The 15801-nt window shown below is 40.5% G+C and overlaps 1 protein-coding gene across 1 annotated transcript; it reads left to right on the forward strand.

Moving 5' to 3' along the window:
- Window positions 1–1921: 1921 nt before the first annotated feature.
- Window positions 1922–15394, forward strand: BRD7 (bromodomain containing 7). Its single transcript, XM_040075446.2, has 17 exons — window positions 1922–2048; window positions 2397–2605; window positions 2999–3128; window positions 3516–3573; window positions 4688–4832; window positions 5952–6062; window positions 6388–6572; window positions 7369–7492; window positions 8039–8114; window positions 8616–8723; window positions 9344–9476; window positions 10236–10347; window positions 11461–11517; window positions 12346–12457; window positions 12601–12744; window positions 13809–13952; window positions 14892–15394. The coding sequence occupies exons 1-17, from the start codon at window positions 2000–2002 to the stop codon at window positions 14954–14956; spliced, it is 1962 nt and encodes a 653-aa protein (XP_039931380.1). The 5' UTR covers window positions 1922–1999; the 3' UTR covers window positions 14957–15394.
- Window positions 15395–15801: the final 407 nt, after the last annotated feature.

Genomic DNA, 15801 nt, shown 5'->3' on the forward strand with positions numbered 1-15801 from the left:
AAAATGCAAAACAAAGCTGTCACGTCTGATTACACTCCCAGTGACTGAATGGACAACAGACAAGAGATTTTCTTGATCTTCACAAGCTCTCAAAATAAACCTTGTATCGCTGTACAGCCATACATATAATAAATTTCTAATTAACTTTTTTTTTTTTCTTTTTGGCTATAAAACATCACATATGATTCAAGAAACTTGAGGAATATTTACAGGACTATTGTGTGGGAATAAATTAAAGCTTCTCTTTTGAAATAGAAACAGTTTATTTTTGCGCTTCAAACTTCAGAGTGAAATTTCAAGATGCACTATTGAAGAGGTCTTGGCAGAAAACAATGCCTACATAGTGCCGTTGAAACAGCAATGACTGCAGCTTAAGCAATAGCAACAAATACACTATTAACTTTGAAAGACTATACAGTCAGTGTTGCATTTACTTTTAAAAAACTATTGCTTGCTTTGGGAACACTCCCAGGCAAGGCACATGGGCAACTTGCTACATATCTAGGAGGTCAGAATTTCTAAGTTGTTTTTGACCTGTAATGGACAATATATATACTTTCCTTAGAGTTTTAACCTGGTTATGAAGTATTTGCTTTCAAAAGTAGTGAGCGAGTTTAGGCACTCAGTCAGCAAGGCTGAGCCTGCCCCAGGCTGTGCAGGACAGGAACAACCATCACTTCTGTTTGCCAGGGCACAGGAGAGACACGTCCCTTGGATGGGTACGGATTCGACACACCTCTGCCAACCCTTCCTCGGGTAGACATATCCTCTGCTCTTCTCGCTGGTACAGATTCAGGCACAGGTCCTCAGACTCCAAGAACAGCAAGCCTTTGTCCCGGATTCAGGGTCTGTGCTGAGCCGGAGCTCTTGCCCGACGGGCCCCGCCAGCAGCAGCAGCCAGGCCGTGGCCACACCCCAGCCGAGAAGCCGGCGAACCTCGCAGGGCCCTTGGCACCCAGTCGGGAGCAGAGTACACTCTGCTGTCAGAAGGACAGGCTGCCACAGCATCCGTCCTGCTGCTGTCACCTTCGGCCCCTGGCACACGCAGTCATGGCAGGGTACATTCTGTGGCACCGGCTTCTGCGAACACAGCAGGACTCAGGCTGAGCCCTCGGGTGGGGGGGTCACCGTCCATGGGGCTCTTTAAGGACAGACTGGACGTGGCGCTCAGCGCCAGGGTCTGGGTGACACGATGGTGATGGGTGACAGCTGTGACTCGATGGCCGCAGAGGTCTTTCCTAGCCTCAATGGCTCTGTGAGTCCGTGATTCCTGCCCAAGTCTGTGAAAGGCTGCACTGCGCCGGGTTCCCGAGGGCGGGATAAAGAGGGGCAGGGATGCGGGCACAGCCCGCCTCAGGCTGGGAGCAAGGGGCACCGCCGGGGGAGCCGCTGCTGGCGGCTGCGTGAGGGGAGACGGCGCGGGAGGCTGCGAGCAGGCGCAGGACAGGCGAGATTCAGCTTCGATATTAGAAAAAAGAAATTCACTATTCGGGTGGTCAGGGACTGCAGCAGTCTGCCCAGGGAGGTGGTGGAGTCACCATCCCTACAGGTGTTTAAGAGGTGCGTGGATCTTACTCAGGGTAATGTGGTTTAGGGGTTACAGTGGTAGTGCTGGCTTGACAGCGGGACTTGATTTTAAAGGTCTCTTCCAGCTTTGAACATTCTATGATTCTCTAGGATGCCAGGAGGGTTCTTGAGATGCGACGCTGCCCGGGGAGCGGAGGCGGCTGCTCACAAGGGAAGATGCCCTGAGCTCGCCTCTTAGAGGCGCGGATTGATCGAGGCCCGGGGATCGCGGCTCGGGGATCGCTGATCCCGCTCCAGCCGCTGCCCGGCCATGCCGCCTGCCCGTGCCGCCCGCCCGCCAGTGCGCCTGCGCGAGACCTCCAGCGCGCCAGGGGGCGCTGCCGGCCGCCATCGCTTGCTGCCGGGCCGCGCGGAGCCGGGCCGGGCTCCGCCTCAACAGCGCGGCCTCTCCCGGGCGGGCCGGGCCGGGGCCATGGGCAAGAAGCACAAGAAGCACAAGTCGGACAAACATCCCTACGAGGGTGGGTCTCTCCGGGGGGGGTGCGGGAAGAGGCCGCCGGGCAGCGCGGCCCGAAGCGGACGCGGGCCCTCGGGCCCCCAGCGGCGCCCGCCCCGCCCCGCCGGGCCCAGCGCCGGGGCGGTTCGAACGCTCCGGGCTGAGGCTGCGGGGAGCGGGGCCCGCGCTGCGCCGCCGGGCGCGGGGGCGGGAGATGGGCGGCGGGCTCGGCTCTGCGCGGGGGAGAAGCGACTGCAGGGACTGGAAATGAGGAAATGGTGCGGGGAAGAAGAGGAGTGATCGCGCGGGGTTATTGAGGACGGGAGTGTGTTGTATTTGGTACTCACACAGCTTGTTTCTCTGCCGGTTTTAGAATACGTAGAAAAGCCACTGAAGCTGGTGCTGAAAGTTGGAGGAAATGAAGTTGCTGAGCTCTCCACTGGAAATGCAGGACTTGATTCCAGCCTCTACGAAGACAAATCTGAGCATGAAAAACACAAGGACAGAAAAAGGAAAAAGAGAAAGAAAGGGGAAAAGCAAGTTCCTGGCGAAGAAAAGGAAAAAAGAAAGAGAAAAGTTAAGGTATGTGTTCATGCTACTGCATTTTAGCAAAAAAAATGTTTTGACTTTCTCTAGGTTTCACATCCAAAGGTCAGCAGATAGGACTGTAACTTGTATCCTTAGACTAGAATACATTCAGATTCAGTGTGTGAGAGGTTCCTGTCTCATTTTTAAAGGATACATATCAGATAGCTGTCACATTTTCTAAAAAACTAATTGATGCGTTGCATTGTGCGGTTGAATTATTTCAGTGTCCAGCAGATGGAGGTAGTACATAAAGAATACGGAATTTTTAAACGCAAACTATTATTTTTTAAACTTTGTGAATTTGTTTGGAAAAATCTAGAGATCATTATGTACAGTAATAATGGAGGGTTTGCAGGTCCTCTTACATTTCCACAACAATCTTTCCAGGAGGATAAAAGGAAACGAGATCGAGACCATGGAGATAGTGAGGGAGAACAGGAAATGAAATGCCAGACCCCCGTCAGAATGGAACTGTCACCAGAGAAACCACTGACGAGCACTTTATCAAAGCAAGAGGGTAGGGGGAGGAAAGAAATTTCTTCTGCTAATTCATGTTTTCTGTCATTGACTCATGTTTGGTTGTTCTGTTTTTCTGTAGAAAGTGACTTGGCATTTTGTGCTATCAGTGTTTTTCTCCATCTCGTACAAAAGTTTTGGAATTAGGTTGCTGTATGCTTCTTTTGCAGAGTGGTATTTGGCATTTCTGTCAGAGTGAGCAGAATGTCAAGTAAGGGCAATGAGAAAAGTAGATCCCCTGTGGGTATTGTGGGGTTTACCATTGTATTCTTTTCTTGATAGTGAATTCTCAAGGTGCATCAGTTTTGTTTAGTTGATTTCTATGCTTCATGCCTTATGCAGTCAGTTCTGCCTCACACCCTTTCTCTCCCCTTTGTTTTTGGTCTAGAGGTGGAACAGACACCACTTCAGGAAGCTCTGAATCAACTCATGAGACAGCTGCAGAGGTAATGTCTGTGCTACAGGCTTGCAGAGCTGTGAAGTGAAAATAACATCCAGTTAGGGAAGGGACACACACAAAGCTGAGTGAAAATATTATTGTTAAATATATTGCTAAGAGGGCTATTTAAGGAATTGAAGTGCTAGTGTAAGAAAGTGTTCTTAGAACTTCAGCTTAGGCTTCTTGTGAACATCTCCAGTTTCAAGTTCATAGTAGTTTTAAAAAGCTTTCAAAACCAGGAAAATTTTCCAATAATGTGATGCTTTCTTTAGGGGAACCTTTTGAAAAGAAGGTGCAAGAGATTATAATTATCTTGCCAAAGTTTCTTTTACCTTAAATTCTCCAATTTTAGCATTATTTACTCTAAATAGGAGGTATGCACTTGAAAAGTTCAACCATGTTCTGCTACTGTTTTACTAACCAAAAGTCTTTTGTTTAGAACAACCAAGTCTGCAGTTCTTTCAAGTAGTCTCTTATTTAAGATAATCTTGCTTGACTTTAAGTGTATCTGCATCTTGTGTGAGAGTGGTTGAAAGATCTTTCCCATTAGCTGTCTCACCAGACTGAACTTGAAACTTCATTTGTAAGTTATCTCTTACCTGTAAATTTTCAAGATCTTGGTGTGATGTCAGTTTCAAGAAACTTAAACTATCAAAAAATGCCTGTATTAATTTTGGCTCCCTTTCTGTGCATACAGGAAGCAGCACTTTTGATTTTGAATCCTGTTTTTTCCCTTCTGATACTTTCTGAGTGAGCAGTGAATGACAAGAATATTCTTTTGAGATATATATATATATATTTTTTTTTTTTAAAATCATTTCTAATATGGCATAAAATAGCTTTGTTAAAATCGAAAACCTTAAAAAAATTAGGTTTTTTTCATCTTGGGAACACAGGTAGTTATCAAAATATAGAAATAACTTCTGAAATACATTTGTGTACTTTTTTGGTGTATGAGTTTTCAACCTTGAAAGGGAAAGATTATGCTGACACAAGCTCTTTCTGTCTTTATAGTTCTGATTTCTTTTCAGCTTAGTTATTTCCTTTCTATTTAATTCCAAACTCAGTATGTTCTTTGTTATGAGTTCAAACATAAAAAACTGTCTTTTCATTTTTAACAGAAAGGATCCAAGTTCTTTTTTTTCATTTCCTGTGACTGACTTTATTGCCCCTGGCTATTCCATGATCATTAAAAACCCAATGGATTTTAGTACCATGAAAGAGAAGATCAAGAACAATGGGTACCAGTCCATAGAAGAATTAAAGGTAATGCTTTCAATTCTCTTTTGACTACAAAGATGTATTATGCCCAATTGACTTGAAGGCTAGCATTTTATGGGAATAGAAAGATGCCAAAAACAACCAGTACTTGTGCCTCAAGAAATGTTTCGTCTTGAATTTTTGTGAGCAAGTAACTTCTGACAGTAAAAGAGAAAACACTTGTGGTTTGTAAATGTGCATCTCAAAAAGATGCAGATAGCTTCAGGTTTTGTGCAGGATTGCATGGAATCTGTCAGTTTGTGCTTCAGCTTGTTGTTTTAGGTCTGTTACTTTTTCCAGGCTAGTCTGGTCATGGAGATCAATGAGTGAAGGCACCAACCACTTGTCCTGATGTTGTAGTGTGCCTAATGGATTCAAGGGCCTGTTTTGAAAGCCTCCTAAAGCTTTTAAAAGATGTGGGGCCTCATTTTATTTTCTGTCAGAAATAGTCTAGTTCTTTACTGGGCTAGATGAGGACCTGAGCGGTATAATTTGCGTGTAATTACCAATTAGGCAGATGTTAGTTAATAGTATTGGTTGTATTTTCTTGCACATTCTTCTTTGATCTCCAAAACCTAAAAATACTATTCCCTGTTGTAACAGCTGTTTCTGGTTAGTTTTTAAATTTAACTTTGTAAAGAGATGAGAATGTGATAAAACCTGTAGAGGCTGCAGTGAGTATAGAAGTACAGTTTCTAGCTCGCTTGAATTTCAAACAAGCATATATTTCTTCATTGTAAATAAAACTTCGGGATATTCTTTGTAATAATTTCACTTTGAACTGCAGCTTTTCATTGTCTTTGTTATGTTGCTTCACTTTGTTTTAATGACAGCTGATGGGCCAGGAGGTGAGTTGTAGCTCAGAGGACTTCCCTTAAAACTCTAAAACCTACAAACAATACTGAACACTTTAGGGTGTTTGTTGGGTTGATAGATTCAACTCTTAAAACAAAGTTACATATTTACCACTGTTTACATTTTTAATAGATTCCTTGAATTCATTCATTAAAAGTATTCTTCTAAGTCTTTTTCCCTAAAGCTCAAGACACTACATTTGCAACAAGAATATCAGTATAGTACACTGTAAAATTAACTTTCATTCCAAAATTATTAATTTTTGAACAGGATAACTTCAAACTGATGTGTAATAATGCAATGATTTACAACAAACCAGACACCATTTACTACAAAGCTGCAAAAAAACTGCTGCACTCAGGGATGAAGATACTTAGCCAGGTAACAAAAAACACCAACCAAAATATTAAAAAGTATACTGCTTCTTTTTTTGATCTGTTTGTTCCCTTTTACAGGGATCTCTTGAAAATTAATAAAACCTTGCTTGGTATTTGTCAAATGCTTGTATATTGGAATATAAATAGTAGATTGTTTTAGTACTGCTGCCAGATCAGTCATTGTAGAAGTAATTGCATTTAGTATTTCACCTGCTAGACTCTGTTTATATTTGATAGTGTAAGAAAGAACGAACTGAAATAAGTCTCTATGGGTAGGTTACAAAAGGATTCATTGAAGCAGCAAATAAAAGGATTTTGATGTTATTCAGGAAAGAATTCAGAGCCTGAAACAAAGTATAGAATTCATGGCTGACCTGCAGAAGTCAAGGAAGCAGAAGGACAAGACAGAACTGCAGCAAACTGGAGAAGAGGAAAATGGTCCTGGGAAAGACAGAGGAGAACCTATGGATGGGGACACCAAAGCATTCAAAACACCTAGCAAAGAGCACAAAAAGTGAAGTATTGTCTGAGTCATTATAGGATACATCTTTTAAATGCTACAGAAACAAGATGACTTAGGGTCCAGTGGATGTGGATTTCTGTCTTTCTGGTACTGTTTAGACATTTTCATCTCAAGGGATCAGCACTTACTTAAAGCATCCTCATCTACTAAAATGAAATAAATTTAGATCATTTATGATACAATCATTTTTGCATGTAGGTAACATTGTACTGCTCATCAACTCCATTCCTTCAATTATTTTGTTTTAGTGTCCATTTCACAAACTTGTCTAGTTTTGGAGAAAGCTTGCAAGCATGCTTTTAAACATTTCAAAAATGTTTACAAAAACAAAAAGCTACATAGCCAATTTAAATTACTTTTTGTTTGTTTGTTTACATAGTAGTTCTATTTGAAACATGCAGCTGCATCGCTACAGAAAGTCTACTTTCTGAAATAGCTTTCCATATATAGAAATACCAGGTATGAAGATGGTAAATATTTAGGTAGATTAATACTGGATACTAAAATTAAGAGTATCTAATATACCAAGAGTATCTTAGTTTTGTGGGAGACCTTTACAAAGATCTTTACAGTTACTAACATAGCATTTGCTGATGTAAACCTATATCAAGTGCCTTCCCCAACTGTATTAAATACAGTCATCAATAGCACTTTTGTTGTTGTTAGTTGTTTTGCCTACAAAACCAGGTGCAGAGTTGGCTAGGACATAATTGTCACAGTATCCTGTTGTGTTATTTAGCCAGTTGGTGTTGCAGCTAGTCCCTAAGTTGTGTGGGTATGTTCACAGGAAGGATAAAGACCTGCTTGAAGACAAATTACGAAGCAATAGCTTGGAAAGGGAGCAAGAGCAGATCGATCGGATTGTTAGGGAGTCAGGAGGCAAGTTAACCAGGCGCCTTGCAAACAGCCAGGTAAGCACTGGCGGAGTTGGTAGCTCCTTTCACTTTTCATTCACTTTTTTACTGCAGCTTACACCATTTTACACCATTGATCATGTATGTAACATCATAAGGTTAAAAAAAGTGCTATTTAAATGCATGCTGAATTTCATCAACAGAGCAAGTTTAAATAAAATTTTCAATAAAGCAATAGAAAAGGATGAATAGTAGAAAGCTCAAGAAAAGAAATCTGACCTGCTAAAATCTCATGGTTCTGAAACACACATACCTGATCAAAGGTTATTAATGTTACAGGAGAAGGAACTCAGTTTGGTAATATTATGCCTGTTTCATTTTCTACATTTTTTGTCTCTTGGCCTCTGCAAAAACATTAATATTTATCATAATGTCTTAATTCTTTGTGCCTATACCAATAATAAAATTATGTAGTGAAAGTAAAAATTTAGAGCAGCACTCACTTCTGAGTGACTGATTTCCTTTTCTTGTTCCTGCAGATAGGACAGTTTCATTAGGAATTTCAAGTACTGTGTAAATTTAAAAAGTCTAATCTTATTTCAGTGTGAATTTGAAAGAAGAAAACCAGATGGTACAACGACTCTGGGCCTTCTTAATCCAGTTGACCTCGCTGCAGGAGGTAAGCTGGCATGGTTCAGGTAACATACCACTTCCACATACCTGGCTCTCTGCATCTTTGCAGAGGCAGATGAGCAAATCCTGGCCAAGAACGGGATGCCTCTTTCCAGTCTGATAAAGATCTGGATTGGAAAAGCTGCAGCTGAGGGATCGTGTAGATGGGCCTCAGCTGTGGCTGCTGTTAGGAGCAGCTGGTGGGAGCCCTCAGTGCTGCTGCTTCACTGCTTTGTGCCAGCTGTTTGTGGAAGCTGCAAAAGAACACTTCTGATGCTGGAGAATTTCCCAGGTCCATGTATAGAGTGCAGTGTCTGCTGACCCAGAAGGTCACAGATGTTTTAGAATTGGAACTGTCTGGGTCTCAAGTCATTAGCATGAAGCATTGGGATAGGAAAGCCCACTTTGAGAAAAGCCCATGTTCTGTTTGAGTCTTTACCTGTGGGTATTAAATGCCACATCTTCCTGTGCCTTCTCTGTTTCTGTATTTTGATATGTCCTATTGCAGAACCAGGTTACTGCCCTGTAAAGCTGGGAATGACGGCAGGAAGGCTTCAGTCAGGAGTCAATACATTACAGGGGTTCAAAGAAGATAAAAGAAACAAGGTTACTCCAGGTAAGTGCTGATTTTTTAAAGAAAATACAAATCCTTCTAATATAAACAAAGTGTGTTGATCTTGTTACTAGCACACGAATTTGGAGCTAAGGATTTCTAAAGATAAAGCACATTATTATGTGTCCCTGCCCACAGCAGGGGGGTTGGAACTAGATGATCTTTAAGGTCCCTTCCAACCCAAAATGTTCTCTGACTGTGTATCTGTTACACAACTAAACAGCACATCATGGAGTCCAGCTTAAGTTACACGTATAAAAGGGGCAAGATACTTACTTTTTATCTACACTGAGGAGATAAACTACCAGATAGGGAAAGGTTTTTGGTGGCTTTCAAAGAGCAGGGGGAAGCCTGAGAACCTTTTTCCAGCATCAGACTGTTCATGTTGTGCTAAGGTACACAGTGGTGTTAATGACATATTTGCAAATACAAATGCTTTTGATTTAGATCTTAGTAAAAGTTGTTACATTTTGTGAACAGCTTGTGTTCTGTGAAGGCTTGTTTTCACCTTAAGAAATACATTCCTTTAAAGTTTCTTCTTGGGGATTGTTTTACAGCCCCTTCTCATGTCTATCTGATGCATGCAAGGCAGTGTAATAATTAATACTATCATTAATCATTAGTGACATACTTGAATTACGGACCCTTCAGTTCCTATGCACCAACATATGATTCAACATTTGCCAACATAAGCAAAGAAGATTCTGACTTAATCTACTCAACATATGGGGAAGACTCTAATCAAGGATCTTCCAGGTAATCCAGCAAGCAGGGTGCACAGTACAGCTCCCATGGACAGAAGCAGTTATGTGCCACTCTCTGCAGGCTTTGCTGCGGAATGGTGGCCCCACTGTCTTTATAGCTCCCAGGGGTTTGTTTGTGTAAGAAACAAATACTTCAGTAGAAGCATCTGACTCTAAAGTGAAATTAGCCAAGATGGAAGAGTTTTGATGCTGCTGATTCCTAGGAGTACATTGTCTAAACTTAGATGTATTTATAACTGAAGGACTCATGTTCAAAGCCAGAAAAATACTGAGTTGTACAAATGTTTATACAAACTGGTTTTTTTCACATTAATTACTGCCTTGAATGAGATACTGCTTTGTAAAAACAATTCTATTGGTTTATTATTATTGATTATAAAAATTTCAAAGCTCTTTTGTTTAATGAGAATTTCACAAGAAGCAGGCACAGTGACACAAGTTTTTAGGAAAGGGAGCAATTCTTTAGTACAGTGTAAACATGAAGGGCCTGTGTAAGTTTGCTTTCATGTTGATGCAGCTGCCTGAGGCACTACACTTTTCCAAGTTTTCCAGTGTCCCATTCAGAATGGATTCCTCAGCTACAGAAGGCAGGCATAATTAAACTCAAGGAATGCATTTTGATCAGATCCTGTGCTATTTTTTGTGTTTTCTATGCTGTACATATTGGTTTGACATACAATAACTTACATAACTTTTTTACATTAAATGTTGGGTATGAAAGTATTTACCTTAACTATCTTTATTCTTTCAGTATTCAAGATTTTTTTATGAAATCCCAGGATTATCCTCTCTTAATGGCTGATAGTTTGCTTGATGTTCTAACTAAAGGAGGACATTCTAGAGCTCTCAGAGAACTAGAAATGGTAAGACTGCATTTGTGTACTATCTGATCTTTGGTTTTAGCACACAAAAGAAAGATGATGCTCATCCTATTGATGGGCTTGCTTTTAACGGATAGAATTGGAAAGGAAAGACTGATCTTTGCCTTCTGTAGCAGGATTTTCTAGAAAGGAATTATTGTATTGTTAATTTGTGAATTTTAACATATTGTACATAGAGATATAATTACCCATTCTTTGTCCATTATCACTTGTTCCTGTTCCAAGACCAATAAGCAGTCGTTTAAAAATTAGGTTATCACTGACAGGCTTTTTTTTCCATGAAAATTTTATCACATTCCTGGCTGCCATTGTTTAGTTCAGGTAAATTAATATGTAGTTTTTCCCTTTACTTGGTACCGTGCTCTTAAACTCAAACATGTGCTATGTAAAAATACTGAACAGCTACTCTTCAAATTCTTAGGAGATTCCAGTCCTGTCCATGCTAAACATAACTGGAATTAAAGGGGCTACTTTGAAAACCTTAACTTAATTGACAATGCAATAATTATTTGAGAATCTCCTCAGAACAGTTCCTGTTATCTAAAAAGTCTTGCTTTGAGTTTCAAATCCCAACTATTGAAATAAGCAGATTGTAGCCTTTTACTAATGGGCCAAATATTACTTAAATTAATACCAGAAATAGTTTGGGGACCTTTTTGCCTCAGTTCACACCTTTCCTTAGCATTACACATTTAGCTCTTTTCTTGTACCCAGTAGTGGCAGTGACTGTCAGGGTTTGGCCGCTTACCTTTTGCAGTATTAAGAGAAATACAGTTACATGTGGAAAGAGAAAACATTTCAGCCTCCAATAACCACCCTTCCTCGTCTTCCTGCACCCCGGTAAATAGTCTCTGATGTGACATCACTGTGAACTTTGCAAAGAGAAATCAAACCTGAGCAGAAAAAATGTATTTTAGTAAACATTAATACCCCAAGAAAGACTCTAAAATAGCTGCATTATAACTTGCTTTACAGTGAAAGCACATTATAACATTGCATGCTTACCTCCCTTTAAAAATACTGCATCTTGTAAGATTTTACTTTGAATTTAAGAGTAATTTTAAAGCCTTCTTTAAAAATCCTTTCTTTATTCAGCCACTGGAGGAAGCTGAAAGCCCACAGGAAAGAGGTGATGCAATGAAAGATGTAAAGGTAAAATTTTTTTATGTGAACTAACTTCTCCAACCAACCTGTCCAAGCTCACAGATATAAAAAATGGCCTAAAACTTTCAGGCCTGTACAACAACACTGAGACGGTGACAAGCTGTACATCTTGTGAAAATGGTGTGTCCCTTTGTAGGCATGAGGAGAGTAAGGTTCTCCAAAGCATTGTCTTAACTGTATATTAAGAGAACTGGAAGAAAATGCTTGTGTATTTTTATTTGTGATTGTTCAGAGCTCTAGATTTGTTTCTGTCTTAATCTGGTCTCATTTAATGTGAATTTGTAATGTAAATGTAAGATGATATGTGGCAGTCTTTGAGAAGTTCTCACTTTGTGCCCCTGTAAGCAGTACGTTATAGATCTCAAATCATTCCACCCAAACTTTGCTCAATTAGAGAAAGCAGTTCTAGGGCCAGGGCTGCTCTCCTGAAGCATCTCTTCATCTGCAGCCAGTGCCCAGATTCCTATTGAATTTTGGCCTCAGATCTTCAATAAAATCTCCTTTAGGTGAGCAGAAGGAATTTTTAAACTGATTTTTAATTGGGATGCTGGTCTTAAGTTACTACATCATTTGTGCCTATCCCCAGTGATTTTGGCAGATGCCATTTTCTATTTGTGTATGAAATAGAATAGTAAATGGTAACTGTAGAACAGTAAGTTTTATACGGTGTCTTTACAGCTTTCCTTCTGTATTTTCACTTATTTTTGTAAAGCAGATTAACCTTACCTTTATGTTCTGATCTTCCCTGGACGATTTTGTTGTTTCAAGGCTGAGCTAAGTATTATCTAAATTATTACTTGCCGATTTTTTTTTCAGATTTTGGAAATTGATATTGCTGCCAGGTTGGACGCTGCTAATAGCGACAGACTTACTGCTCTAAAAGCAGTTACAAACTTTGGTATGCCTATAGAAGAGTTTGATTCTGAGGGTGAGTCCTGGTAGTCATAGTTCTGATATATGTCTGTAACTCCTTTAGTTTCTCAGTCCCTTACAATATTTTATATCATAAAGTAAGTAAATAGACTTTACTTCAGTCTTACTAGTCAGGACTTTCTTTTGCTCTTTAAACAGAGGCTGAAATCTTCCAGAGGAAACTTGATGAAACAACAAAGCTGCTCAGAGAACTCCAGGATGCTCAAAATGAACGACTGAGTACAAAACCACCCCCTAATATGATTTGTCTTCTGGGTCCATCCTACAGAGAAATGCACTTGGGTAAATACACTTTTTCTGATCATTTTTGCAGAAATTATGAAGTCCCAGCTGGTATCAACTCCAAGAAAATAGAAATCTCAAGGGCTATAGTGTAGAGTATGTGCCCTGTTAGGCCTAGAGGATGCAAAGCCTGATGAAAAATCTTGAACAGTAATTCCAAGTATTTCCTTTTTATTCCTAAATGTCCCTAGAACTGATTGAAGCTTCTGTAGGCCGGGGGGCAGACAGTAGCCAAATACCAATAACCCCATGAGTTTTGCAGTGTCTTTGAACAGAGGCCATTGAAGTAATACCAAGTTCTTACTGAGAGGCCAGCTTTGATCCAGGATGGATCTGGTTATCAGTCTGTTGAGATACACTAATATAAATACCAGTCATACATTCTTTAGTTTTTTGAGCAAACCTGCTTGTCTCACAGATCAAGTACAAACCTTGTGTTAATGGCAGTCCTCTAAGATAGGACTGTGTGCAGAGACTCTGTTTGGCAAGTAAAACTGATTTGTGCTACACTGTTCATGGTCTAAACTAAACCATGTTGATGGATTAGATAAATTACCCATTACTGAAGAAATATGACCAAGTTAGTACCACACCAAGTCCCAACCAGATCAAATACTATCTTTTTTATGTTTCACTACTTATGGCTTCCTTCTGGAGGGAAAACCACATTTGTAGCAGCAAGAACAGTCTCTCTTTATATCCAAAGCTTCATTCTGAATTCCAAAATCCAGCTATTACTAACACCACTGCTATGTGGGTGTCACCAGCCCTCTCCCAGCTGCTCTGAGTGTTGCCCAAGTTTCATTAACTTACTCTTTAACTTCTGGTGTTTTCCTGATGGCAGCAAGCCTTGGGCAGCAGCTGTTTCATTCCTCCTGTTCTTCTTAACCATCTCTTGGTTCCCAGGATGTCTTGCATGGCTGCAAGCAGCACAACACAGCTCTTCTGATCTAGAAACACTTAACATCATTCCCTTTGTATTAAATAATTAAACTGTTTGCAGGGTGATTCAGCAATTTGGTGTCTATATATAGCGTATAAACACATCCTCTTATCTTTTCCAGCGGAGAGAGTAACCAATAACCTGAAAGAACTTGCCCAGCAAGTGACTCCAGGTGACATTGTCAGTACCTATGGAATCCGGAAAGCGATGGGAATCTCGGTTCCTCTACCTGAGACAGAAGACAGCTGGGTAGATTTGACAGAGGGTAAGTATACAACATCTTGTAACATCTATTCAGCTGGAATAAAACCACATCTGCAAATCCTTAGACTGGCTTATGGTAGAACTTGCAGTAGTGTGGTTCCAATTTTCAGTTCTTCTCTCCTTTTTAAATTCTGTTTCAAATGGAAAGTTGCTGCCTTTGGTCTCAGTCCAGAATGAATCTTTTGTGTGCATGGAACTCTGGTTCAGCTACGTGGTTGCTTTACAGTCCATCTGACAGCACTGCCAGATTTTAAAGCTCAGTAATTCATTCAATTTTGGTTTTTCCATTTTGCGTGAAGCTGCGAGAGAGGAGTTAAAATTCCTCACTTGCTAAAACAAGAATGTCGTGATTCCTTCTTCTCCAGGCTTTTGGCTGTGCACTCCTTTTGCTTAGTTTGGCCAGCTGTCATGCTTTGGAAGTTGACAGTGTGAGTTCAACTCAACTTCATCTAGCCATAATAGTGGCTGTTTTTGCTGGATTAGAAAGTCTGGTCAGTGGTGTCTCTGTGCCAGAGCCTGTCCTCCCCCATTTAGAACATGCACAGCAAAAGAGTACCCAGAGTTAGGGCAGGAAGAATTTCCTCTTACGAAATATAACTCACACAACAAATTTATTCAATCTGTGGTTTGTGAAAGTTTTCATTAAATAACATTCTAACTCAAAGAGCAGGATTAATTTACGAACTCAATCCTATTTTTAAGGAAACTGCTCAAGAAATTTCAATTTCAAACTTATTGAGCCTTTTCCATAACATTACACAGAGACATTGTAACAGAACCCACTAAAACACAGGATTTTCTGGGACTGTTGCAGAACCAGCAGCTAACACAGGGCTATCTGCATAAATATCAAATGACCTAAGGCATGCTCTGCTGTATATGTATGTCTTCACTTGAGCCTTTTGTGGTCAGTGACCTGCTATCTGTTGTAAACTTTCAGACTTTGAAGAGCCTAAAAAGACCATCATTGTCCTTGAAAATGAGTGTGGTGCAGTTACAGGCTGAAGATTCTGTTCAGCTTACAGCTGTTTGTTTGATTCTGTTTAAGAACCAGGTAAACGTCCTTCAGGTGCATTCACCATAAGTGTATATTGTGTGTTAAACTACTTTTGTTTATTAAATTTTGGAACCGAGGGCTTTTGAAGGGTTTGCATTAGTTACTTCTGCTACGTAAATGCACTAAATTATTCTTTTTTTATTCTCCATTATTTTTAAGCTCCTCTGCCGCATTTAGGTTTTCCTAAATTACCAAGTGTCTGGAAAAGTCAAAGCATATTGAAAATGTGCCTATATATGGTGCAGGGACTCAACCAAAATTTTCTAGAAGCAGTGTATAGACTTGTCTCTGAGTCTGGTTAGTGTATGAACATGCAAATTCCCCGTTTCAAAATTACTGTGCAACTCTCATGGATGTGAGGAAGAGAAATAAACTTTTATATAAAACTGATGCAGTGTGATGAATTAACGAAAGCTTAGCTTTGTGAGACTTTGAATGTGGATGAATCTCCTCTTAGAGAAACCTTGCTGTATACTTACAGTATCCTAAAACTGGAGGGCAAACTCAGACCTGTGACCAGAAGTAGGACTAACAAGCCCACCTTACTGTCAGCAAGAAAAAGTACCCCATGGACATGGTACAGTCATCTCTGAGACACTCAGGAAGACAGTTCTTCATATGCAGAGGTAGTAGCAGACACTGTGTGGATAATGATTCTAGGCTTGTTTATCAGAAAGGAACATACATTTCAAAGCCTTCTCACATTAAAAGACAGTTCCCTGTTCACCAGAGGTACAGACCAACAGCACAGCTTTCAGGCACAGAGAGCTCAAGCATTGCAGGAGTACAGGTG

This window comes from Hirundo rustica, chromosome 11 (genome assembly GCF_015227805.2).
Source record: "Hirundo rustica isolate bHirRus1 chromosome 11, bHirRus1.pri.v3, whole genome shotgun sequence".
NCBI classification, from domain to species: Eukaryota; Metazoa; Chordata; class Aves; order Passeriformes; family Hirundinidae; genus Hirundo; species Hirundo rustica.

Bases quoted from the DNA above. Each gene is read 5' to 3' on its own strand.
- BRD7 (XM_040075446.2), top strand. From the start codon at position 2,000: ATGGGCAAGAAGCACAAGAAGCACAAGTCGGACAAACATCCCTACGAG. The intron at 2,606-2,998 runs GTATGTGTTCAT...CAATCTTTCCAG, and splicing joins AAAGAAAGAGAAAAGTTAAG to GAGGATAAAAGGAAACGAGA. The intron at 4,833-5,951 runs GTAATGCTTTCA...ATTTTTGAACAG, and splicing joins AGTCCATAGAAGAATTAAAG to GATAACTTCAAACTGATGTG.